Source organism: Buteo buteo, chromosome 9, assembly GCF_964188355.1.
Source record: "Buteo buteo chromosome 9, bButBut1.hap1.1, whole genome shotgun sequence".
Classification (NCBI taxonomy): Eukaryota; Metazoa; Chordata; class Aves; order Accipitriformes; family Accipitridae; genus Buteo; species Buteo buteo.
Window position 1 is genome coordinate 39,647,825 of NC_134179.1, and position 27,680 is coordinate 39,675,504.

At 40.2% G+C, this 27,680-nt stretch overlaps 1 protein-coding gene across 6 annotated transcripts; it reads right to left on the minus strand.

Annotated features, from left to right (window-relative positions):
- Positions 1-1,465: 1,465 nt before the first annotated feature.
- RNASET2 (ribonuclease T2) lies at positions 1,466-27,680 on the minus strand. Of its 6 annotated transcripts, none has more exons than XM_075036117.1 (11): positions 27,036-27,160; positions 26,098-26,151; positions 23,599-23,703; positions 20,151-20,217; positions 13,771-13,826; positions 12,804-12,861; positions 11,924-11,994; positions 6,982-7,095; positions 4,678-4,723; positions 4,389-4,463; positions 1,466-1,828 (listed from the first exon to the last, which is right to left on the minus strand). In XM_075036117.1, the coding sequence occupies exons 2-11, from the start codon at positions 26,115-26,117 to the stop codon at positions 1,637-1,639; spliced, it is 804 nt and encodes a 267-aa protein (XP_074892218.1). In that variant the 5' UTR covers positions 26,118-26,151; positions 27,036-27,160; the 3' UTR covers positions 1,466-1,636. The 6 variants fall into 6 exon arrangements, with proteins under 6 accessions (XP_074892218.1, XP_074892219.1, XP_074892215.1 ...); XM_075036118.1 differs by having other exon boundaries at positions 26,986-27,123; XM_075036114.1 differs by lacking the exon at positions 26,098-26,151 and having other exon boundaries at positions 26,986-27,680.

The following is a 27,680-nucleotide window of genomic DNA, read 5'->3' on the forward strand; positions in this document are numbered from 1 at the left end:
ATTCCACAGAAAACAAGTATATTCTAGTCTTTTCAAGCACTTTAGTTCAGTCTCCCTACTTTTTCTTGCTCAGAAGAAGATGGCAGAAATGGGGGAATGAAGAATTGTGATTCTTCTGGCCATGCTTAACATGCCATCGCTACTATAAAAACACTAGGTCTGATTAGCAACAGTATAATAAAATAGTATTAGTATACATTAGTATATTCCCTCTCTTGGGAAGGAAGAAAAAGTCTGGAAGAGAAGCCCTTCTTTTATTGAAATACAAATATAACAGAATGCAGATCATACTCATTTCTCAGCTGTTAAATAAATGTCTGAGTTTCTAAAGAAAGGGCTAAAAAACTGACAGCATTCTGGAATGGCAAGGTAACAGAGCCTTAAATGAAAAAAAGGTGGTAGAGAAACAGGAACAGTAAAAAATGAAAGTAAATGTGAATGGTTTCTGAACCCCGAAAGACATAAAAAATTTGTTTCTAATACCCCATTTCATGTTTTCACAGTAATATACTTCTAACAGATGGCTCCTTGAGCCATAATTGTCTGTCTTTGAAAGACAATTTGAGACACTTACATCAATACAGCACTGTGTAGAGGATGTCATCCAAATCTGGTCCCCTTTGGAAACATCCAACTTTGTGGCATGTTATTAATTATTATGGGATAGAGATGCACTATCGCTAACATTTGTACTTTTCACTGAAAATCCTGTAGTATTTAGTTTCACTTATAAAAAGCTGTTTCTTGGAACAAAGTGATTATGTGACTATCTAATTTTTAAATAAAAGTGCAGGCACTCACACCTGTCTGGTAATGTTAAATGTTCAAATGCAATGAAAAATTGATAACAACATATTTCTAGGGACTAACATTTTCCTATATTAGCAAGTATGTTCTAAGACTGGCTGTTCTTCAAGACTGTATGGAGCTACTGTAGCAAAATCAATCAAAGAATAGGTAAGGCTACAAATACAGTCTTCCTGGGGTCCTTTAGGCAGAAGTGCCAAAACCTGGTGAACACTATTTCATTCACTAAGAAGTTACGCAAAAGTCGTCATCTTTGGTCCTGAGTGAGGAAAGGTTTAATGCCTCAGAGGACTCTGTTCAGCACTTCTGGAGAGCAAATTTACACAAGGCAGTGGGTATTATGTCTGGGAAAAGACCTTTAGACAGGTCTCTAACTTCTTTTTGTTTACAATATTTTCTTCTCAAGAAATTGTCATCTCATCTCAGAGAGACAAGCATCCTTTCAAAACAAACAATGACTTAATTTCCCTGACTCACTGGCAAAAACCAAAAGTGGCTGAAGTGGCAGACTGAACTGCAAGTGAAACTAAGAAGTCACAGTTCTCTTTTGAATATTGATTCAAACCATAAGCAAGACAAAAAGTCCAGGCAAAGCTGTAAATCAGATTCTGATCCCATCAATATCAGAGCCACAATTCAATACTTCAGCCTGTGTAACTGGTATTACAATATAGACAATTCTCCTTTAATGGCAAAAGAAGCAAGTTTTCCAGCAGAAATCTTCACAGCATGACAGGGTTTTTGCTAAGTCAAGACTGCTTTCCAAGGTATAGTGTTTAAGGGTTTGGTTTTCGTTGCTGTTTAAAAAGTTTTTTGAACTCTTATGGCTTCATTTGTGATCTTGGACCTGTGAAGGATAATAGGTTGGGAGAGTATCACTGCAGACAGACAACTCCTCAGTTCCAAGCTTCAAGTCAGCCTGCATCGGGTTGGATTCACCCTTCAGCGCCGTGCAGTTTCTCAGCTGCAGTTCTTTGGTGAAGCAGAATTCAATCTGACCAATTGTTTGTGCTTTTTCACCCTAGAAACATGAGGGATGAGATCAGCTTGATGGGGAGAAGAAAATAAATCAATTCCTCATATATATTGCCTTATCTATAGAATACAGTCGTGCTTATTTGTACATTTGCCACTTGAAAAATGTGAAGGATACAGGTACCAGAGGCATCCACTCTGGACAGCTTATAGTACGTACTTGTCTTTAAGGAGCAAGCAGTCAAGGAAACCTGTTCCAACAACATAATTCAGTAACAATACAGGGAATCTGCCTAACTAGTAAGTCTCATTATGAAATGCTGTGACACAGATTATCTTAGCATCTACCAAATCTGCACAGTACACAGAAGCTGTTCACCTTAATGATGAGCTCTGGCTGAACTCTGTGAATATTGAAGGGTATGTGTGACCTGAAAGCCACCTTTCACCAACTCTTTTGTAGCAGGATGGAAACTGAGGCAAAGAAAATTCTCCAAAAAGGAGAAAAGAATCTTGGTTCTACAATAGCTTTTACTGAAAAGAATAAAAAAACAAGCTGTCAAAATTAGCAGAAGTGTCATTTTTGGACTACAGGACAGCCTAGGAATTAAAATATTGAACGTTTATTCAGGCAGGCAGGCAGGCATGGAAGCCTTTCATGTGAGGAAGAAGATTATACAAAAATCTCCCAAAATGCTCAGGTGTGACAAAATGCATGTGGAAAAAAATTGGTTTTGAAACCACTAAGCAGGACAAGAATATATGTACAAGACAAAAGTAACTGTGGTAGGGGTTTTTTTGTTGTTGCTTTGGTTTAGTTTTGGGGGTTTTTTTTGTTGTGGGTTTGGGTTTTTTTTTATTTATTCTGGTTTTGTTTTTTTTTGTTGTTAGGGGTTTTGGGGGGTTTTTTTGCCCCCCTTTTTTTTTTAAAGCATCTTAAAAACACAGCAAGTGTACAATATGTTTTAAACATCAAAGCACCTCTATAATGCACTCCAGGCATCAAGAAGGCTGGAACTCTGAAAAGAGCTATCTGTAAAAAAATGGGGTGTACTTTTTCCTTTCTATTACCCATTAGCTTCAGCTGCTAAGCACAGGAGACTCAAGCTGTAAATTACCTTCATTTAATTTGAGCACCACCCCAATTGTACTAAAAGCAATGGCAGAACTACAGTGAACAGAGCTAGAAACTGCAGTTTGTGTTAGCTCTGTATTTCTTCAACATCAAGAGATGGATGAGTGTGCAACCCACATTCAACTCATATTCCCTTGTTGCTTAAAGTAACTTAAAAATACATTTAAAAAATACTGTAACCTAGAATTCTTTTTCACATGAAGAAACATCCCAGTATAAAAACCTCAGAGCACTACTAAAGCAAATGAGCTGACAACACACAAGCTATTAAACTCCAACAGCAACTGTATCTTGGCAAGTTTTCATAAAATTGTTGTCTCTCTATGGGCAATAAGTCTGCCAAGTGTTTTGTAGCAAACCACTTGTATCAAGCTAAGATAATAAGGAACCACTTAAAAGAGGGAAAGCTATCTTGTGGGTTTGTTTTTTTTGTTTTCTTTTTGTACAAAACCAGCGTAACCCAGCTGAAAAAGGAAAGAAACAGCTATGCAGCCCACCCATGTAATTGTTCAGAATACTATTTTGTTCCTTGAAAGGCATTTTTGGTTCAGGTATGGTGACCTGTATTTTACGCTACAGCACACCGTCTCTGTGTACCACATTCTCTACTGCATTGTGATTCACAGTACAATCGGCAAGGAAAAGTAGAAAGAAATGGAAATTTCAGACACTGTTGGCTCAAAAGGAAAAACTATAGCCATCTTGAACCACAGTGAGGCTCAAAATGCCTTTTTGTACCTCTTTAGGTATAGACTTTTGAGAACAACCTCAGAGACAAGCCTCTGAGCTGTTTTTTTTCTGAAGGATTTCATCCATTGAAACTTCTTCATGTGGAACACGAGCCTTGCCCAGTGAAGGGAAGAGTGCTGTTGACAGGCAGTACCTTTGTCAAGGATGACAGTCACTGGCTCCATTCAGCTCACTCTTGTTGGTTCTAGTAATTTGCTATATGGCAATTAAGCTTTAGCAAGAGGAAAGGGAAGTACTCAGCTACAGCAAAATCTCTAGCATGGTACTTACAGCATTCATGCAAGAGATGCAAGTTCAAATCTTTTAAGACAGAGAGACCTTTAAAACCCAGTGCTCCCACTTTCTGGGTAAGAATACCAACAGTAAAGTTACTAGGTAAAGAATGGACACTTCCTCCACTAGCAGTATTTCTGAGCTAAGAAAAGGCTGTGGCAACAGTAACATAAGCTGCAAAGTGGTGCCAGTACATAAGCAATGTTTTTATGAACTCAACTCTAAGAATTGAGCAATATGTAATCTGCAAAGAGCTGTACACACAAGGAACACCCAGACCTAAGTTTCACCATGCTGAAGATTTTTCATTCTAATTTTGCTTTTGTTTTTTGATAAAAAGTCCTCCTTTTAAAAATAAAAAAAAAGGTTGGTTTTTTTTTCGTTGGTTGTTTTTTTGTTTGGTTTTTGGTTTTGGGGGGTTTGGGGACTGTGTGTTTGGGGTTTTTACCTCTTCTGGAGGAAGACATTGGATCTTTGGTGTTACTCCATAAAACCTTGTAAGAGCTTCCTTTATGGCAGTCATCTGAAGAATTAAAAAGCTTATATAAGTTAATAAGTCACTAGTACATTTTCCAACAGCTCCCACACTTGTTAAGTTCACAAAAACGTTCAGGTAAAGCACAACCTTAAAGAACTATACAATTAAAAAAAGATCACTTACTCTCTAGAAATTACTTAACTTCTGCTGAAAAGTAGTACACGCTCATGATTTTGTTTTATAAAAGATTGCCTCTTACCTGGTAATATGAACTGCTTGGCTTTATCCCAGCTTTCAGGAGACAACTAAAACAAAGATAAAACATTTTTCCATGGTTTCTGTATGCAAACGTAATTTCATAATCATTAGGTAAACAGATAATCTTAGGGAGAACTTGGCAAGCATTACAGTGATGGGGAGCAAAGGAAACTCGTCTTCCATCCTCTGCCAGGCCTAGGAAAGGTTCCACTCTTCTGAAACGCCACTTTCCATTCAACTTGGCAGGGTCAGGAAGAACCCTCTCCCCACCTTAATCTGAGGAGCTGTGAGAGCTGAGTCTTCAGACACAGCTCAAGGAAAGGGCAATATTACTGTTATTTGCTGGACCTTCAGAACGCCCTGTCGAGTGCCAGCTAGGGCATGAAGTTTAATTACCTCCTTTCCCCCGCCTTGAGCCATACCCCTGTGCTCAGGCCACCGCGAGGTGATGGAGGCAGACTTGTGAGGCTGCTCTCGACACCCTCATGTTCTAATACAGGGTGGGCTTGCTGGGGTGGGAGTTGCACAGCACACTGGGAGAGGGACATGGTACATGGATCTGGAACAACATCAATGCCAGCGCAGAAATGTTTCCTAATTAATATGTTTTTGAAGAGGAAAGGTTGATCACATAAGAGAAACAAGGTAACTCAAGAACCTCTAGCCTGTATACCCCTTCCTTGAGATTTGGTCCTGAGGGAAGTCCGCACTTCCAAGCTGACAAGAAGACTCGGGACCCAGAGTCTGTAAGTCCCAGCTTCTTCCATAAGGAGTGGGAATGTTCAGCATCTCGCAGGGTTTAATTCATGAGTGCTGATAGTGCTCAGCCCTTCCAAGGTCAGCTTCTGCACATTTGAGATTTAACCCAGATGACTAAAGGTGTAGCTGTTTGTCATAGTCATTTTACACTGGATATAAGGAGGCCAATAAAATAAATGATGTTCTGTTATTCTTACAGGAGCCTGCATAATGCCCTCTTTTTAGTAATTTCCTTTTTGGAAACAATATTTTAATCACTAAGACTACTTTTTTGCATTCAAGTATAAATGAAGTACGATGAGAACATTAGCAGTCTTTATTCTTTTAGTAAAGATTAATTTAATTATGTTCATTTCTACAATGGAGAATATGCCCTGAGCAATTAATTTCAACATGTTTCAGTCTCTATTCTTTTTTGGTGTTACACATGCTGATATGGAGTTACATAATCGGTCACTGTGCCATCTGTAAAATGTTTTAGTCACACCATTACAGCTACTTAGGCAATTGACTTATCAGACATTATTAATTTTAACACTACATATGACATGCTCTTAAGCACTGTGTCTAGAAAAATCTGATTAAGTTTTATAAGACACCTACAAAAATAGGAGAGGAGGTGGAAGAAAAGATATATTTCCTTTGTGCATATGCAAAGTTAATGAGTCTTTGTTATGAGATTCCTTGGACAAGTCACTGACAGAACACAAACAGGATTTTTAAATTATTTTTTTTTAAGGTATGTTTCTAGATACAAAAGAACTTATTTCCTCTCTCAGATACTGTAGTCTTATACAGAGACACAATTCATGGTCAACAAATCCAAGCCAAACATTCTCCCAGCCATACCAAGCATGATCAGGAAAGGACTCTGGCCTTCTGGCATTCACCTGCAGCCAGAATGTGTACATGCAGTGCTTGGACAAGCCACAACATTCCCATCAAGATTTTGTATCTGGAATGGCCAGTGCTTTGGAACCATGAGGAGGAATCAGCCTCTAGGACAAAGCAAGAGTGTCAGATTGGGGTTGTTTGAAAGGACAGCAGAGCGCTGCCTGCAGCAACTGAACACTGCCCTTCAGGACATCCTCTCTTGCTGTTACTTCTCGGCCTTTTCTCAGGATGTTCTGCACGATTTTGCCTGCAGCTTGTCCTTTCCTCCGTGCAGAGCACTGTCTTTTCTATAAACAAGTGTTTGGGCCTCAGTATGACTGAGAAGTTTGGGGGGGTTTGTCACTTGATTTAGACGTTTACAGGTACCATAGCTTTTAGTAGCGAGATATAGCCGATACAGCTTCTCAAAATTTACTGCTCACATTGTCTAAAATGATGCCATGAAGAATGCTGCTGGCTTACCAGACTCTGAAGTGACCAGAGACAGGCTTCTCAGAGTAGACAACCCTTCCTCTGAACTCCAGTACTAAAAGTAATTTATGCTAATACTCATTTCCCCTCTGCCATCAGACTTTTAGATTTTTTTTTTAGGCTAGATTTGAAACTTTTAGAAATTGTTTGAAAGAGGCAGGCCACTGAGTCATTCACGTACCTGTTAAGATCAACATGCTGGTAGAGTTCTAAGGCTTTACCAAAGTATTTCTTCTGAGAATTAAGGATCTCAAGCGTGGCTGCACAAGTGCCATGTTTCTCCCATTCATGTTTCCTATAGGAGAAAAGCAAAATTTAAGTTTCAGAAAACATAATTTGCAGATATATGTGCTGCACAAGCTAGCCAATATACCTAAATCAAGTATCTGAAAGGCTACATGGGTGAAGCAGCACACTGCACTCAAAAAATACTGCATGTGCAAAAAGGAAAACCAAGAAAGATCACTCCCGCCATTTCAATTACAGCAACATCTATGTATTTTTTTAGTAGAATAATTTACCAAGAGATTCTGGACCTATCAGGAGAGTAAGGAAGAAGCCCAAGTCCCTCATTATGGTCTGTAACATCAAACTAAGGAAAAATTCTTTCAGACAGTAAGTTGTTTTAAAAATATATAAATGAGTTGGCCTTAACACTGGCAGCTGGAAGAGAGAGACTCCAAATTCATGTAAGAGTTGTAAAAGATAAAGGAGAGAATGGTCTAATGGTTTGAATATCAACGTGGGATGTTCAGAATCAATAATTCTGTTTTCCTATAAATTATGTATATGAATTTGTGCAAAAGTCATTTGAAGTTCAGCCCTTTCAGCCCTTCACCTGTTATCCCACCAAAGGGTTAACACTCTTCTCTGCCTCCCCCCCCCCCCCCCAGCTATCTTTTTAGGATTGGGCATTGCAAGGTGAGGAGATGAGATAGATAGATACCAATGTGGAATAAACCATTACTTCATTCCAAAGCTGACTTAAGAGAACTTTGTGTCACAAGAGCGTGACAAAACTTTATCAAGCTGAAAGCGCTGTTCAGGGGTTTCTTTAGATTGAGTTAGCCCAAATAGCTTGAGTATTTGGGGTTTTTAGCTGCCTCCTTTGAATCAGCTTGGTTTTGAAATAATTAAATGAAGGAATTTATGAAGTAAATATGTATCATGCTCTTACAATACAAAGGTCTCTCAGTGTATTACAAAGAGATGTTTGGAGGTCAGAATGATAAGAAATGAATGTTTCTAAACTTTGTATAAGTTTTAGTGGAGTCTTTTATGCTAAACATAGTTTCAAAGCACTAAAAATTTTTCACAACTGAAGAGACTAACCCTTATTTTGGGTGGAACAGTGAAACTGCACAAACTGCTAGGACAAGACTGACGCCTCAACTTTTACTTTGGCCTGTGGCAGTATTTTCATAGGCCTGCTCTCAAGTCTTGCTACTATTCCACCATCAAGTCTTCTAACACCATGGAACAGAGTGCAGAAGAAAGCAATTCTTACAATTTTATGGTAGACAAAGTCAAATAAGACAAAAAATAGGGCAAAGCTCAAAATATATTTCTATCAGTTCTAAAGTCTATTGAAAGACTAAACAGTATAATCTTTAGTAAGACTACCTGTGGATTTGGGGGTGGTGGTGGTGTCTTTTCTTTTTTTTTTTCTTTTTCCTTCTTTTCAAATTTTCACAACCCACTTGTGCACATCTGCTGAATTGATACCTATTTAGTACAAAAAGTTATCTAATCACAAATTCCTGCTACTACCACAGCACCCCCTGACCTTATGATGCCTTAAGAACCTCATGGAAAAGCAGAGAAGCACAAGGACAACTATTATTCACTTTAAAGCCTGCCTTTGAATTGTCCATTCATATTAAAAACTTCAAATTTTTCTTAAGGGATGAAAACACTTTAAAAGAAATTATGTTTGTATTTAGAGAAATTTGTACACTACTTCTGAACAGAGAATGAATAAAGCAACTGTGGTGTCGGGAGATTTGAGGGAGGGGAGAAGAAGCGTTACTGGAAGATTTTCACTATACGTTCCCAAATTAACCTTGTAGAGAGTTCTCATGTTGGCTCTAACACTCAACTCAACTGCATGTCAAGGGAATTGTTTATTGCCTGGAGGAGTCCACTTTACATGGGCCAAAGAGCAGATTTCCCAACAAGGGTTTTGAAATTACTGATGAGAAAAGAGACTGCAGTTTTAAAGAAAATGGAAACTCTTTTAGGTGTAAATTTAGCAAGAGATACTGAGCAGTTAACTTGGACCAGAAGCAGATAATAGTCAAATCCAAAGGGCTACTGGAACAGCAGTAAACTGGAGGCAAGGCTTTGCATGCAGGGTGACAATTTTTCTTCAGATAATATATGCATGTGTGTAAAACTAATGGTAAAATGTTGTGGCTGTCTTTTGAAGGCTTTCAGTAGTTCTTGTATTTAAGTGTCCTGCTGTTTCCAGAAAAATAGCAAAAATAGAGGGCCAAAGATCTGATGCTGCTCAAGAAGCACATTACTGCTAACATGGAACTGCCATTGGAGTAGTTTGGTCCAGTTCACACTGATCACAGGGCCCAGGCAATGGGTCTGTGGGGATCCCAAGTGAAAATACACGGAGCTACCCACAGACAGTACCCATGCATCATCAGCTGCAGCAAGTCAAGCATACACCAGGCCCAAGTTTTTTTATCAGTTTTTTAATTTGTGAGCTTCCAGAATGGAGAGCTACTTTAAAGTCACTACAAAACAATTACTGAAACTTTAAGATGACACTCTTGACAGTGTTATTTTATTTTGCAGCACAGCTATATGAAAAAAACCAATGATGCAGATACAGCTAATTCTGACCATTCAGCACAGGCATATGAATTTTTACCTGCACCTCTTCCATTTAAACGCAAGCTGAAGCAGTTAGGAAATGAAGGAGCTGCAGGTACCAGGGAATAACATAAAATAATTTGTTTAGAAATCAAAAGAATTAATATCTCAATGTTATTCACTGAGACACATAATCCTTCACCTAGACCACAATAAGACAAGGTAATTCCACTTGAGCCTCAGCTCACATCTGGGTGGCATGTGGATACAGAACATAGCTGCCTGTATTCATGAAGGCCACCCATCCTTCTGTACCTCTTGTAGCCACGAGCTAGGCAGTAGCACAGAGCACATATGCCACCTGTCAAGAACTTTGCTGAACATTTTTTCCTCCTTGTAGAACACAAGCACTTTGGCAGGCACACAGGAGTGGTGCTTACAGCACTAGGTTGGATTCCACTACGTAACTTGTCCTTCTCCACCGTTTTCTCTATAGTGCTGCTAAGAATAAATGTCACACTTGCATACCTCAAAGCTAAGTCCTACAAATGAAATCTTAGGGGGCTGCAGAAATGCAAAGGAATGAAACTGGTATAACTCAGCTGTGTGGAAAGGAAGCTGAACCTCAAAGAGATTTTGTCTCCCGGTATGTCCTCTTTACGCTACAGAGAGGTTTGCTTTGTGTCTTTTTTTTAAAATTTTGAAGTACATTTAACTGAAGGGAGACGTACAATGGGATCTCACTGTCTTTCAGTCGGCTTAAAAGCTTGCACTTACGAAATCTGCAGTTAGAGCTGCCAATTACAGTGCACTTGGCACCTTACTGAAAGGGAATGAATTACACTGTCAATCAAAATATTAGTTTCAGTGTTATAACCCGACTTTTGTGATATTTCTAATTATATTTCCAGGTATTGAAATATGTGCTATTTGATAGCCTTGAACTGAAAGGGAAAAGGTTTTGATGGCATCTGTTCACACCTGCTGCCTACCAAAGTATCTCTGTTGGTAAATAAGGACTAGTATGCACCTGTTTTTATGAACAGGTGGGTGGTCAGGGCATGGGAGGTGCTAGATTTACAACACATTTTTCTTATTATAATTCCAGGAACAGTTTAAGGTGGCATAAACTTGTGCTACCACAAAGAAGCAGTCATGCTCTCCCTGGCATAGTGCAACAGAGGAGTGGAGGGAAGAAAAAGCGAGACTACCACTTTTGACAGTTACAAGCTTAGGTTGCCGTAAGACACTTGTGGAACCAGTTTAAGACTCTGAGGACAAGTGTCTTCCATAGATCAAGGACAAGACTAGAAGAAATGCACAATCCCGTCAAAGCTTTTTCCTAGTGACACAGCAGGGAAACAGTCATCCAATCCAAAGGAAAACTTATGGGCACTTATAGTTGAGATGGCTTTAAATGCTACTGCCTCTAGCTACGTGCTCTGCTTCTTATCTGATGTTACCACTTTCACTGTAGATCTGGAAGAACAAATTGCTTATCCGTACCTTGGCTGATGCAGCTCATGGCTCAGCAAATTAACTTGAATGGCCACTGAAATTAGTTTGAAATAATGCACTCCAACTGAAGCCTGTGCAAACTCAAATACCACCCATACTGCTCTTTGGTCCAAGTGTCTGATTATTCAGAACCAGAGAAACATGGAGAAGGAGGAAAACAGTACTGTTATCAGAAGAGATCAAAATGTCTTTTTCCCTTCCCACGAGCCAAGTAGGTTGATCTCTAAACAAATTCCCAGATCTGATTTTAGGCTGCTAGGAAAGTAAATAAAGAGAGAGAATTCTGTAGAGAAGTGGCTAGGATGATCCAATGCATCCTATTTTTCCATTTCGTTTTCTGTGAGAAAGCCCAAAAGGAAAGGTCTCTAAAGGACAGCAACACAGTGAAGCTAGCTAGGAAAAGAGGCCTGGAAGCTGCTTTTACAGCTAGCTGTGACAGCCCAGGAGTGCTACTGCTATTCAGATTTAATGTGTCGACAGCAACTGCTTCTCCTCCCTGGGGACAAAGGGAGGAAACACATCCTCTCTCTCTTTCACTAAGCTTCATTTCTCCAAAACCTCTGCCACAGCCCCCTCCAACAGCTGCATTTTGCAGGTGTTCTAACAAGAAACCAGATTTATTTGTAAATGAGGCTGACAAGACACACTGCTTTCAGTGGCCTCCTGGACACTGCTTCTCATGCACAACATCTCACCTGAAGAATTACTAACTCAGATTTTTTTTTTTTTTTTTAAATAAAATAATATCCAAAATACTTTTTAGGTTTTTTTGTACTCACCAGAACTGGGTGCGATTCAGAGATGAATGAAGCACATCAGGCCAATAGTGTCTCATGTCTGACAGAAGATCCTAAAAATTTCACAATCAATAAATGCAGCTACAGTGTTGAAAAGCTATTTCTTACACAATCTACATACATTGATAAATTTTCTAGAACTGAAGCCTCATCTTTCAACATCTCCAACTGAAACATTTACTCGCAGAAAAGATCTTTTTCCCCAGTATTCTGAAAATGCTGTTGTTGGAGGTAACAGGTAGGTGCAACTATCTAAATATCTGAATGTACTAATACCGACACACTGCCTCAAAGTAAGATTTTTCCTTCAACTGTCACTGCAGAAGCTGCTCAGTCATGCAGCTTTTCACATTTGTCAGCTCAAGCCTCCTATCCCTGTTTACAACACATTTGAATGAAATATGGAAATTTTTTTAATTAAAAAAAAGAATAAAAAAGTACTAATGCCCTGGGAGAAAACACACAGAAAAACATACTCTGAACTCTTTTATTTTCTGTGTCCTAGCTTTGCACTAGAAAATGGAAGAGAGAACATGGACTGACTGTAACTTCTTTTTCACAGGTCCTTTTTGCCACTGCAGATCCACCGCCTACGTTCTCTAGATTTTTTAGAGGATATGGCTGAACGAGTCAAACCACATGTCTACAAAATCAAGTAGAAACAGCTGCTAATGATTACAAGCACTGCAACTTCAAGTAGCACCAGAAGCACCTAATAAATTTGCGGAGTCCTTAAAAGAACATACCCTTCAGCAAACATTAAGAGTAATACATGATAAGCTACAGATTTTACATATAGGATGTGCAAAAGTAATTGTACTCAGCTCTGCTTGGTAAGACTATTTTTGTTTTAAATAAATACCTTAATCTCGGTGACATTGAAATGCCATGTCCTATTACATTCTTCAGTTTTGTCAGGCCTAGGGAAGCAAAATAAAAGTGAAAAAAAAGATGTCTCCTAACTCACTAATGGTAACTAACAGCATTCTATTCTGTATCATTAGCCTGAATTTTAAATATGCAAGATTATAGCTAGAGGTTTTATTTAAAAATGCAAGTAACCCATCAGCATCTACAGTGTTTTAGAAGTAAAAATTCAAGACATTAATTATGGCCATAACATTTCCCATGTAGAGACTCTTCGTTAGGCCCTCCAGTCCCTCTCACTTTTGGTAAAAGTCATAGAGGGGGAGTAAATGATATGGAAGGATCTTGACCTCCCCAACCACTGCACCAAGCGATGATTCTGCAAGTATCACCAAGACACTCACTGGAAATCTAGACATAATGCTGTTCACCTTTCCAGGACATATAGCTTAATAAACTCCTGTACTGAATTTTTCCCTGTATTTGTCAGGAAGACCTTTGAATTTCTACCATTGGCACCAATTCCACTGATTTGATTCCTTTGAAGCAAATTAGTTTTTCCTGTACTTTTGCAATATTTGTGCTGAGTTAAGATACTTAAAGCTGCAAGCAGTCATGAGACATTAACAAATTCTGTGTACTCAGACAGAAAAAAAAAAAGAGAGGAAACTATACTTCCCTTTTTGTTTGAGAATACTACTGATCTTGTAAGGGGATGTATAAATAAAATGCTCATGTGGCACAGAGGATTTCAGGAGCTCAGCAAGTCATGAGATACAGAAGTGTATTTCAGTTTTACATCAAAATATAGGGTTTTGATTTCCAACAAAACAAGGGCTTTTTTTTTCAAGGAATCATAAAACCAGATATATTAGCCCTCAAAAAAAAAAAGCACTAAACATCCTGGTACAAAACTTGATTTTTCCTTTCCAGGCTGAAATAAAAACACTCTATGATCATACCATAGTCCATGGATTGTCCAGTACTCTGGAGGGTCTTGACAATCATTAGCACTCATCTGTGGAAAACAAAAATATAGAATACGTTATATGTGTCCAAGGATAATGTTTTAAGAGGAAAAAATAAAAGCTCATTCACTGGTGGTCCAGGGCTCTACTGAGACATGAGAAGTTTTGCTTGCTCAGATCAGGAACTGGTGAACTCCAGTTACTTGAAGCTGTCACAGACTGTGCCACTTAGCAGAGACCAATTGGCATTAAAGTTTTGATTCGCAGATCAAGCAAATACCAGGGGTATCCTGAACAGGCAGTGTAAAAAGAAGACAAAGGACAGGTTCTGAGGTAATAGAAAGTAGCCTGATCCATGCTAAATGAATGGAACTAAATATGCATTTATTATCTTCTAGGTGGCAGCTCTCTGTATTTTTCTCATCATCAGATCTTTTCAAGGAGTGCAGAGCCATTAAAATAAAAACCATCCAGATAAACTATAATATTAGACAAGCACACAACGATCTTTCAGCATCCAGGAGTAGTTTTATTGTTGTATTAAAAGGGAAAAATACAAAGAAGAGATGAAATAGGTTGCTTATTCCAAGTAAAATGGTTAGAATGTATTTTTTAAATACTTTGACTTGAGGGACAAGGGAATAAAGAGAAGAGTATATACGTTACTACAAAAAAAATGCCCCAGTCAAAATTTTTGATAATGCAGGAGAAATAGCCTACACATTAATTATTGTTTAGACCAGAGTACGTATTACTGAACAAAACAAAACAAAAATCCATGTTCACACATCACAGAATACCATTACTATATTTTCCCTGATCATTCTGCTTAGTAATTATGGCTCTTTATTAAACACTTTTCACCACTAAATAACAACCTTCTCAGACTTTTTTTCCTCATAATAATAGCTTTCCTTTTTGGGTCTGCATCCCGTCTTAATTATGCCACAATGCCTTTTACATGATGCAAGAGCAAAGTGTAGAGAAGAGCAGAGAGAGGCCTGTAATCTCACCAATTGCCTTCCACATGCCACAGGCCAGTGGCAGCAAAACTGCAAGCTATGCAAAACTTTCTTGTTCCATGCCCATTTCCTTTCTCTGCTCTCTTGCCACCAATAATAGAAGCAATTAAACCCAGCCACAACTTTTTTTCCTGAAAGGAATATTTTCAACAAACAGACACTGCAAACGCCTAAACAATATTGCTCCTCTCACGACATAAGCTTTGTGGAGCTGAAAGAGTTCATCTATCTAGCCCAAAGTACAGCAAATTAATAGCCAGCAGCTAATGCATCATTCCCTGAAAAACAACCTGACAGCTAACCAGCTTGTTCAACCGAGGGTGGTAACAAGAACAGTGCAACTGTGCTCCTCATCCGCTCTTTAACTGCAGTTCTCAGACACGCTAAAGGAAAGCCTCGAGTATTTTAAATTTGGAATCAGTTCTCCCCTATCATGGCACTAACCGTATTAGCAGTTTCTCCTACACATTTCATCAGGCTCTTGGTGTTACACTGTGTGCTGGCAGAACTGCGAGGTCAATGCCACCTACAATGCATTAGTTCACAATTTGCATGCTTTGGCCAGCTTCATTCATCCTCCTTTTTAATTCTAGCCATAGCATTTTTCCAATGTTAATTTTAAATCAATATCATAAAATGAGCAAACACTAGTCTGAGAAGATGGGTAACCCTGTGGTTTGGATTTGTGTGGTGGGGTTTTGGTAGCAGGGGAGGGGCCGCAGGGCCGGCTCCTGTGAGAAGCTGCTGGAAGCTTCCCCGGCTCCATGTCGGACCCGCCGCTGGCCCTGCTGGGGGGCGGGAGGTGGAGAAATCGGGAGTGGGGTTGAGCTGAGAAGGGAGGAGTGGGGGGACGGTGTTTTGATATTTGGTTTTACTTCTCATTATCCTGCTCTGATTTGATTGGTAACAAGTTAAATTGATTTTGGTTTTTTTCCCCAGGTTGAGCCTGTCTTTTGCCCGTGAGCATAAGTGGTGAGTGATCCCTCCTTGTCCTTGTCTCGACCCTTGAGCTTTTCCATTTTCTGCTCCCCATCCCACCAGGGGGGTGAGGAGTGAACAAGCGGCTTCCTGGTGCTTTGATGCTGGCTGGGCTGAAACTAGGACACCCTGCTGCTTCTGCAAAAACACTTCTTGGCAGCCTTCCTGTTTATCATATACTGATTGCTGAAGGATTAATCCAACCTCAAGCAACCGTTGACTTGAAACAGAGTTACAAATGTGTATTTTCAAGTAGGCCCATTGGACCCCAGAAAGCCTTCTATAGCTAGATTAATTTGAAAAAGAAACATTGTTTTCTCCTGTTTTAAAGCAATCTGATAATGAAACCAATCCAAATTAACCGTATGCGTTCTATAACACTGAGAAAAGTGCCAGTGAGCCTTTCCAGCATCCACCATGCTGAGAGGCAATGCTGCAGCAGAGAGATTTGCCTATTTGTAATAGCAAGACATTGGACAAACAGCAGGTTCCAGAAGCATGGAAGCTCCTTTCACCTCCAAAATGCCAAAAAGTGAAACACCATCAAACTGTCACAGAAGTCTTACCTGTAGATTTGCCCAAATTACAAATCCTGTGATATAGCAGCTTGTACATAGGGGCGGGTAGTGCTACTGGATCACATACAGATAGCCCAAGCTTAAATAAAAAGTCAGCTTCTGGGAAGTGAAATATTTAATCCTGCTTTCCTTTTCAATCTCCCTGTTTAATTAAGATCAATTTTAAGTGTTATTTTGTATTGAAACATCACAACTGCTATGAAAAATCCTTGCTTTTGAAACTGTGGAGAGAGTTCATCTCTTCAATTTCTCTCCCCCAAACAGTGTGTAATTATTCCCCTTCCTCTTGCCCCCCAGCCCCTGGGGTAAAACCAATCAATGAATGAATCAGATTTATAAGGTTGCTGAAAAAATCTGGGAGTAGGGAAATAAAACAAATTTACTTCTTGATGAACACCTCTCTATCATGAGCTGATAAGCTAAAACCTTTCATGTGTTTATCCTTACGGAAGATAAAAGACGCACAAAACCCATATAAACCAGACTTATTCACAGAGCAGTTGGAGGCATAGATTAAGAGTTATCTTATGAGTTACACTGGCATTTAGGAAAAAACTTTCTTTTGTTCCAAAATAGCACATGTCAAGAGCTGGACTCTCTTGGAGACACCTGGCTTAATATATAAACAAAGAAATAAAGGCCTCCCTTTATCTAAGGAACTTTTTGATCTAATGCTAGATCACAACAGTGTACTGCCCTCACCTTAGTCACTTTAATTCTTTCTATATTACATGACTACTTCTATTTTTACCAAAAAAAAAAAAAAGTTTCTATTCTTCCTTTAAGCCTTTGCTGTAAAATTACAGCCAAAGCCTGAAATTAGGAAAACCTTTTATCTCATACATAAAAAAAAGAATTTCATCTGCTACTTTACACTACTTTCAAACCTGAATTCAGACTGTTCTGTTAACCAGCCTATTCTGTCATCTTTTCTTTAATTCTTCCACTTGATCAGCACATATGTGCAGTAAAAGGCAGATGACAGCAGGGTTTAGTACCCATTTCTTTATTATCCTTCCTATTCTCAACAGAGGAGGAACTGAATAGCCTACAAACTTGCACTAGATTTTCCCCATTTCACAAGGAAACACTCACATAAGATTGTCTCTTTTGCAATCTCCAAGATGCAAAAGCTGCAATAATATTTCTCTTCTTAAATTCTTGAATTAAAGCACAACTCCATAAAAAGGGAGGGGGAAAGTCCCTCTTCTCGCCCTTGAGTTGCTCCTATTTCCATCTAACAGGATTCATATTAATTTGTGACCAGAAAGTTTAAGTGACATGAAATAGCCACATGAAGTTCAATAAATTGCACCACAGGCACCATTTATTAAGGGAACATTAAATTCATAATCACTTGAGGTCTATGAATTTTGCTTTGGTATCTTTGTAGAAGACATAGTCACTTTAGGTCAATTATATGGTACTAGAATTTCTAATCACATGATAAGGAAGAACATCTCTTCCTCCTTCACCCTTTCACTGCAGCAGTCAGTAGTTAAACCCTGGGATTATTGCTTCCATGATACTCACTATTTTATTTTAATAGGTTAGTTTGGAAGATACGATTACAAAACACTTACTTTCCAGTTTAACTGTGCTGATCACACTCAGTATTAAAAAGCACCAGATGAACACATACAGTTCAAAGCACAGGAAGAGCTGGGAGATGTGTATTGTCAAATTTCTGGCATGCTGAACCGTGCCCACTAAATTTTAAACCAGGCCTTTTAGGCCTTCAAAAGCCTGAAAAACTTTTTGAATACAGATATGCAAAACAGGCAGGAATTAAGATGTAGGTCATCCACACACTTATCAAGAACACAGTATGTAGCAAAGTATTCAATAATCAGGTTCCTTTATATAGGAAGCATAAACTAGTGAGTACTTGCACAAACTAGTGTCTCAAAGGTCTTTTACATAAATGATTTAATGAGTTCTGTAGTTTCCTTCACCTAGTTATTTTTCCTTTCAATATCATGTGAACAGTTCTAAACTGAAGAATGATATTAAAAATATTGTCTCCCTGAAATAACATCACAATCATATATAAATACACTGAACATGAGAGGAATCTACATACTTAAAAAAAAGCCACAGCTGAATTTGGGAACTCCTCTTATGTTAACATTAGTAAAAAGAAAGCTGTTACAGGAGTACAGTTGAGATTCTGTTTCTTTATATAACACAGTGATGTGAAACTGGGCAAAAAGGCACTTAATATGATTTTAATTTCACTTTTTCTTCACTCTTTGGAATGCTTCTGTCCACCTCTTACTACAGAAGATCATAAGGAATCAACAAAGTGTAAGAAAGCCTACGTTTTCTGATGCTTAACATCTTCAATTATTCATTACAATTTCACTGGAAGGTTATAAAGGTTATCTGTCAATTTACCAGTGGCACTACCCTGGAATGAAGAGTAGAAGCCAGCATGAATACACAGTGGGAAAACTGGTTAGTAGGGGTTTTTTGTTTGGTTGGTCTGTGGGGTTTTTTTGTTTGTTTGTTTTTTTTTATTTTTTTAATTGCTTGCACATCATTCATGTAAGCAAGGGCTTGCACTGCTACTGACTCTGAATGCCCACTCATGCCAGGCACTAGAAACCCCTGAACACCAACACCTCTGTTTGAAGTCAGTAACTGTGATGTTTACTCAACAGAAAATCAGACACAAACTGGCATCAAATCCACCCTTATTCCCCGCCCCCCCCAAAAAAAACAGGCAAACAAACAAAAAACAGAACAGTGGCCACTCCTTGGTCTCAGTTAGTCATGCACATCTGACTTTTGTTATTGATACTTCCCCTCCACACTTAACTAAAGTACATCTACTTTTCCTCAGAAATTTAGGCAGTATGTGACTTTTGCTGCTACTGCTTTTGTACATATTTCCAGAAATGGGAATGAGAAATGAAAAAAGTACCTAAAGCACAAAAAAAATAAGACTCCGATATTGTAATAAATAAACCTAAGTCTCCAAGATCGGGACCTTTTTGGCTCCAGAAACATCTGCCTGAAACTGAAGCTTCTCTATTGTCTACAGGGTTCTTCATCCTTGTGCCAGTTAATCTGATCACACTTTCGAAAAGTATAGCACATTTTTAACTTAGCTGTATGAGACGAAGTCTTTGAGTATTTCCAACATATGAAAAATGTTCTACTTATAAGATGGTAGTAGGTATTTAATAGCAAAAGGGACATAAGTAGCACACCTCTTAGCGGTGCTTTTGACAGGCATATGTTGGAAGGTTGGGTTCATTTTTGGTTCCCACCCCTCAAGTACAGAAATGCTCAGAGACACCTGCCATAAAAGCTTTATAGCCCTCTTTTTCCTGACTGAATCCATATTTGATGACTTATCACTAAAACACTGGAGCCAACATTACAAAGCTAATACTTGTTGTGCAGCAGACAGTTCAAGTATTAATCTGCTATCTGTCTTCAGTTAGACAAAGCAGGCAAGTCTCCTTACAGAGTCTGGTGAAAGTCTAGGCTTAAGATTACAACTAACAAGACATCAAAAAACATGTAACAAGCAACTAAGGCTTAGAGTACAGCATGTCCTACATTGACTATTACATCTGCAACATATCACAATCCTGTCATTTACTGCTACTTTGGAGTGCAGGTCAAGTAGCAAAAGTTGCACCAAGGTCAGCGAAAGCCTTTACAAAGATATAAGGGCATAAGCAAGATTAAGTGCTTGATGGGCTTTGTTCATTCTGTTTTCAAACTTTTATTGCCCGAGGCTACATTTGTCAGGATAAAAGAGAACAAAACACAAAAATCTCACCTTACATACAGTCACTGGCCAATGATGAGCAAGATACAGCTTTTTCCAGGTATGAGGGTGGCTTTCACTGGAGAAAGATAGACAAATCTATTTTTCCTCAAGCATTTTAAAAAGAGCAACACCTTCAGCCAGCAACAAGATGCTTACTAGTATAATACATTGATTATAGAGCTGGTTTTTGTCTATAGCTTCTATTGTAATATTTGAGAACTCCAGACACAGCAGGACCAAACTAACAAATCACACAGAAACAACATATTTAGAAACCTGCTAACACCCTCCACATTGTCAAACAAATTCAACTCCTGGCATTCTATCTCCATATGTTTTCCACTACTTAAATATGGAAGAAACATATTTTCTGTTTTATATTGATGAAAGTGCTTACTGGCAAGCTTTTACAACAATAATTTAAAAAAAAAAAGATTATTTAGGATGTTAACAATCTTCTAATTCTTCTTGATGGGTATATTAGCTAAAAAGAAAGTATACCACATTCTTGGAACTGTAACTACTCTTTTAAAAAAGAAAGACTACAAACAACCACAAGCAATGCAGTTGACACCGCAGGAGATGCAATCTGATTTTGCAAGTGTCGCCAACATTTATATTTAAAAAAAAAAAAATCAGAATAAAAAGAAACGTAAAAAAAAATTGTATTGGGTTTGCATGGCAAGGTTTTGGTAGCCAGGGGGCTACAGAGGTGGCTTCTCTGAGAAGGTTGTAGAAGTTTCTCCTATGTCTGACAGAGCCAATGCCAGCTGGCTCCAAGACAGACCTGCCACTGGCCCAGGCCGATCCCATCAGCAACAGTGGTAGTGCCTCTGGGAGAACGTATTTAAGGAGGGGAAAAAAGTTGCTGCACAACAGAAACTGCAGCCAGAGAGAGGAGTGAGAACATGTGAGAGAAACAACCCTGCAGACCCCCAGATCAGTGAAGAAGGAGGGGGAGGAGATGCTCCAGGCGCCGGAGCAGAGATTCCCCTGCAGCCCGTGGGGAAGACCCTGGTGAGGTAGGCTGTCCCCCTGCAGCCCAGGGAGCTCCACGGTGGAGCAGATCTCCACCTGCAGCCCGGGGAGGACCCCACGCCAGAGCAGGTGGATGCCCAAAGGAGGCTGTGACCCCATGGGAAGCCCGCGCTGCAGCAGGCTCCTGGCAGAACCTGTGGCCCCATGGAGAGAGGAGCCCAGGCTGGAGCAGGTTTTCTGGCAGGACTCGTGACCCTGCAGGGGACCCACGCTGGAGCAGTCTGTGCTGGAAGGACTGCAGCCCATGGAAGGGACCCACACTAGAGCAGTTCGTGAAGAACTGCAGCCCAGGGGAAGGATTCACGTTGGAGAAGTTCATGGAGGACTGTCTCCCATGGGAGGGACCCCACGCTGGAGCAGGGGACAAGTGGGGAGTCCTGCCCCTGAAGAGGAAGAAGCGGCAGAGACAAGGTGTGAGGAACTGACCCCAACCCCCATTCCCCCGCACTGCTGGCGGGGAGGAGGTAGAGAAAATCAGGAGTGAAGTTGAGCCTGAGAAGGGAGGGGTGGGGAAAGGTGTTTTTAAGATTTGGTTTTATTTCTCATTATCCTACTCTGATTTGATTGGTAATAAATTAAACTAATTTCCCCAAGTCAACCCTGTTTTGCTGGTGATGGTAACTGGTGTATGATCTCTCCCTGCCCTTATCTCTGCCCATGAGCCTTTTGTTATATTTTCTCTCCCCTGTCCAGTCGAGGATGGGCAGCGATAGAGTGGCTTTGGTGGGCACCTGAGGTCCAGCCAGGGTCAACCTACCACAACCATAAATCTCAAAAATGCTAACTTTATTATTTTACAGACATCTAACTTAAACACTACATTTTGAAGCAGACCTATTCTGGATAAACTAGAAGTAGATAAAAAACCTGTTGCTTCAGACACTACAGCAGATACATTCGGCCACACTAAGTGATTAAATAGAACAGCAAGTGGGAAAACCTAATCAACAAAAACAGAACTGTAAATTGTTCAAACTGACAGCACTATGTGCAGTACTGTCAAAACAAATTGTTATTCTCTGGAAGCTAATAGCCACATGTCCTTCATTAGTGCTTGCCAGAGGTTATATAAAAAAAAATATGAGAAAGCTAATCTTTCTCAACCTGAGGAAGTAGGGATACTCCCGTGTTAGATCACTTCTCAGTTTTTCCCCTCTAGTTTTGCTAATATGCAATGACCACATATTATCTTAAGCGTTCATATGTATCTGTGGTTTTTAAATAATTTAGCAGAATAGCTCTGGAACAAATCAAGCATAGCCACAATGAAAACTATGAACACTTCTAACTGATCTTTACTGCTGCTGTGGAAACCTGAATAGAAGAATTCCCTAATACTGTAGAGCTGTTAGTTTCCTTGCTTTGAAAAAATCCTTGCTTAGAAAAGTAGCATCTTTCATCTGTATTTGAAATAGCAGCTGAACTTCTGTAACGACAATCATGCCAAAACAATTTCTCCTAGAACACACCTTTTGGCTAATGATAGGTCAGAAAATTTTGTTTATTAAATAGAACAAGTTTTAGAAACTTAAGCTCAGAACTGGAATCCAAGGAAAGCCATTTTCCGTATCTATCCAGCTTCAGGGATATCTACCCTTTTTTTGATCCCAGTTATCCTGCTCTGTGCAGTTCAGCACTGTACCTATGTCTAGAGCTGCCTCTGCTGCCAAGATGGCCAAGCCATAGCCCAAGTCCTGGGGATTCAAGAAACCCCAGTATAGTGTCTAAGCTACCAACCAGCTGCAGTGCAGCCATTATATGAAGTTCAGCACTGAACTGAGCACCCTTAACCATTCTCTTGCCAAAACACTGAAAGGAAGGAGAAAAGTTTATTTCCTAATATAATGCAATAGGAATTTGAGCTTTTACCACAGAAGGGTGTGATATGGGGTGTGGGCTCCCCCATGGCCTATTCATATTCAAGCCCAGATTTTGCCAAGTGCAACAACCACCAAAAGACTGCATGGCACTGATACAGCCCCAGTTAGGATGCTGTATGAAAAGGAATTTAAAATTATTGGAACTGAGAAAATAGCAAGAAAAAAAAAAGATATTAAAAAAAGTATACAGTGTAACAGTTGCCATAAAGATGATTCCATTTTTTTGTTATAGGACCCACACTTATTTCTGATTTATGTCATTACTACATCACAAGTCTAAATGATTCATTTAAAGCAAGATTGCAAAGTTTTTAAAGTGCAATGAATGTAATTTAAGTTTCCCTCTTTTTTCATGCTGACACATTAATAAATGTAAAGCTTTTCTCAGGCAGGACCCCCCACTCCTCCAGTTAATGCAGATGCCTCATTTTACCAGTCACCTAAGGGAATAATGAAATTTACACTCATCAGAAGCTAAACTATTCTGCTCTGCACTTAAGGAGTAACTGTCAGAGATTTCTTTTTAAAGCATAACTTACCTTTGAGTGAATTTACCTGAAGCACACCAACAACATAATGCCATAGAAAACCAACCCAGAATCCAATAGTGCAGCTTTGCAGGCTTCATTTTGTTAATCAAATAGCTGTAAAAAGGTGTTAAAAGAAGAAATCCGTTACTTATCCAATGCACTAAATTGCAAGCGTTAAAATGCAGAAAAACACAACTATCTCAGAAACAGCAAGTAATATCAACTCTAGACTAGATTTACAACCATGGCTAAAATGAGGATCTCTTTCAAGGCTGTGTCTGATTCCACAGGTTGTATGCTAATTTTCATAAACTAATGGCATCAAGGATGAGATCACGGTTTCCTTTTTTTTTTCTTTACTTGCATACAGTCCCAACTTTCCAATAGAGATACATAAATCTTCTATGCAACCTTACTTTATGTAAGACTCTACTTGCGGTCAGCTGAAATGCCCAAAGTGATTCATTAAAGAAACTTTGAACTTAACATTGAATATTCATGTTGGATTGACCAAGGCTGATATTAGAAACTCAGTGGAAGTGAAGTATGATGTCCAAGGATGAAATTCTCTCTAAATGCCAGTCAACTACTATACTGATGTTAAAAAAATTGCTTTTCTTGTTATAAACTTGAGACAGCCTCTGTGAAACCAGGCACAATCTGCCTACTACCTCATGAAACCTGGAAATGAGGGGAGAAAAAAAAAAACCAAAACAAATCAACTTAACTTTCACCAACAGAAGGACTTTCACTTGGCACAGGTCAAAAAACCCCAGCTGCCTCCTGTATCCGCCAGTCATTTCACAGCATTTCAGATGCTACCTCCTAGATGCCAGAAATAGATGTACATGCATGTATTTACATGCAATTATTAACGCCTCACCAAACCTACTTCTCCACTTTCTCATTTTGAGAACCCTAAAAAAAGCACTACAAGATACTGCGTGTAACCTATGTGCGCCTTCCAAGATCGCTCACTACACAAGTCATATCCTTTTTTCTATGAAGGTTTTAAAACTAATCCTTTCTTATAGCAGTCAAATAAAGCTTGTTTTGACACCAGTAAAGACATTGCCGATTCAGCCATTAAGGCTAACATTAGGAAATTCAGTGTAATTCTGATCCACAGCTCATTATAAACAAGAGTCCATTTTCCCACCATTATGGTGTGGCCCTGGAACCAGCCTGCAGTCCACCCCCAAAGCGCTACCCCACAGTTCTGATGTACGAAAGAGGCAGCCTCCCAGCTTGCAAAATGTGTCGAGATTTCAAAACTGTCCAAGGGCTTAGGCAACAACTGTAACAGTTAACCAGCTAGATTTATCACTAGGCTTTGCTAAACTGTGAAGAAACTATACCCTTTAAGATACTAATCTATTTCATATGTTAATGTCTCTAATTTGTAATTGGTGTATTATCAAGGTAAACGGCTTGGCCTAATAGAAGATATTACTAGATATATATTAGTTGGCAACTGTTAATTTTCTGATCTAGTTTCTTAAGAAACGCCTGACGGATTTTCACTCACCAGGCAAGACAACCAAAAAAAAATTCAAATAATTTGGAGTGTGCTACTTGTATACAAAACAGTCAACAATGTAGAACTGATCTTTATCAAAAGCTAGCTAAAGCAAGATGTATACCTTGTATTAAAGAAACTGATATATTCACATAATGTGCCAAAAAATCGCAAATAAGTAATTAACTGCGGGGTATCCAATTTCCCCAAGACTTTAAAGACATTTAAAGTGATCTCAAGTCTCACTCATCACTTGAGCAGTAGCAATTAATGATGCGAGATTCAGACCTTATAGACCTGTTTATGATTTCATCTACTGTTATTTTCAAATCATAACCAACCAAGCAAGACTTTATTTTTCTGCATGATAAACTATCTACCCATGATAAAACACTGAGAGATGTAAGGAGTCCTCATGTAAGATTCTGCCCTACCTATAAAAAGCACACTTCTTCGGAGAGCAGAAAGTACCAGTTAAAAGACAATAATGTTACACACCATCACCAAAAAAGGCTGCACTATACAAGGTGTGGAAAAAACTTCTTAAGGAAGTAGATTATGGAAACAAAATAAGCCAGCAACCCTTATGGCATTTCTTCTGCAAACTGGTATGACTTAAGATGGCAGGCACAAAGAAACATTATTTTCCAGTGACTAAGCTGTAAAAAAGCATAAAGGCAATTATCTTCCTTTCTCATTGGACTCTTACATTTGACCAAATACTGACCAGAAACAGAGGGGGACTTCAAAAAATGCTGCTATCAGAACAGTGGAATGTACTGATTTATTCTGCATATTGGTCTTCACCCTGGAACCAGAACGTAGGGACGACAGAGACAGCGACCAGACCTGAAAGCCTCCGATCTGTAACTTTTACATAACAAATTACATTTTTTTCCACTGATAAACAATACATAAACTCTAAGGTTTCAGCTTGGAATACAGTATTGCAGCTATCACGACAGACTGAGTGATTTACTCAAACTGACCTTTTATTCATCTGCGACATTGATGGCGGGAGGCAACAAGGGCGTCAATCTCGCCTAAAAAGCACCCAAATGATGCACATTTGAGGAAATGCACATCCAAATTAAAACTGTATTAACAACTAAGATGTATGAAGCACATCCAATTTTAATAAAAATTGCTTCTTCAGCACTGACACAGCAAGCTTTTTAGCAGAACTTTCTCACTACTTCTCTCACAAAGTACAATTCAAAGCAGAACTTGTGCAGCAGTGGCTTTTGGGAGAGGCCGGCAGGAGCTCGGTGCTGCGTGTGGCCCTTCCACGGGCTTCCTGGGGAAGTCTTGAGCAAGGCGGCACCTTGCTTTCCTCACACAGAAACTAACGCACGGCTCTACTTTTAGCCCCGTGTTGTAAGATTTAACTTCCTGACACTGTAAAGCACTTGCTGCAGATAAACAAATCATCACATTTTATTACAAAGGTATTTTTATAAATCGCAAAGAATGCAGCAGAGCAGAGACCACCTGCGACAGAAGGATGCCAAAGCTGACAAGTGTACAAAGGAGAACTATAAACAGAGTTTTCCCAGCTCTGGGAAATGCTGCAATTTCTTTGGCTGACTTTCGATTTGCTTCACAGGAAACTTAAGGCATAGGAAACAAAACCTGATACGGTTTGAGCCCTTACCAGTCCTACAAATCCCACCTAACTTCGTCAGTAATCTCACTGGAGGCAACGGGCAAAAAAGCCTACACAGGACTACCTCGGGCAGGCCGAGCGCTCCCCGCCTCCTGCTGCCATCGCAGCGCGGCCACACGCGGGCCAAGAGGCGGGGAGCGGGAGCAGCAGGGACGCCGGAGCGGGGAGGCTTTCGGACCTGACCTCCGCTGCCCCAGACCCGACACCTCACCTCAGCACTCCGCTGCTTGGCCCTGCCCGGGACCCGCCGGCCCGCGTTACCTTCCGCCTGCTCCTCCCGCCCGGCCCCTCAGGAGCTCTCCCGCGGCCCGGGCCCAAGTCACGGCGCACGGACGGGGCTCCCGGCAGGGCTGACCTCGCACAGCCCCCGCCTGGGAGGAGGCTGCGGGCGGGAAGGAGGGACGGAAGGACGGAGCCGCCTCCCACTGCCCCGCGGGGCAGGCCCGCCCTCCCGGGCCCCTCCGCAAGGCCGCATGGGGCCGGGCCCGCCTCCTCCCGCGGCGGTCCGGTGGCGCTCCGCGGCCTGCCCGATGCCTCGCAGCCGCCCCGGAGCCCCTGCCCCGGGGGGCTTGAGGGGGCGATGGCGCTCGTCGGCTTCCCTGCCGCCGGGCGCCGCTGGAGCCTGGCGACCCGGGGAGCGGGCCCGGGCCCGTGTGTGTGCGGGCAAGGCAGAAGAGTCAGGTGGCCGCGGAGGGAAACCATTTATAGGCATGGTTTTTGCTCATCCTGATGTTTTGGTTGTTCTTCTTTAGCATATTCTAGGTTTTAATTGTTTGGATTTCCTCCTGAAAACTCGTGCGGCGCACAGGTCTTCAGCAGTGCGATAAGGATGCTCCATATTTTTAAGTCGCCTACTCAGACGGCAGATGGGAGACTTGACCAAAGCAAGCCTGGTTAGGGGAAGAG

What these genes read in the sequence shown, in the direction of transcription:
- RNASET2 (XM_075036114.1), bottom strand. Translation starts at nt 27,476, where the DNA reads ATGGTTTCCCTCCGCGGCCACCTGACTCTTCTGCCTTGCCCGCACACA. An exon ending in TGGACAATCCATGGACTATG is followed by an intron (nt 12,862 to 13,770) that starts GTATGATCATAG and finishes TTGCTTCCCTAG; the next exon opens with GCCTGACAAAACTGAAGAAT. An exon ending in AATGTCTTCCTCCAGAAGAG is followed by an intron (nt 1,829 to 4,388) that starts GTAAAAACCCCA and finishes TCATGTTTCTAG; the next exon opens with GGTGAAAAAGCACAAACAAT.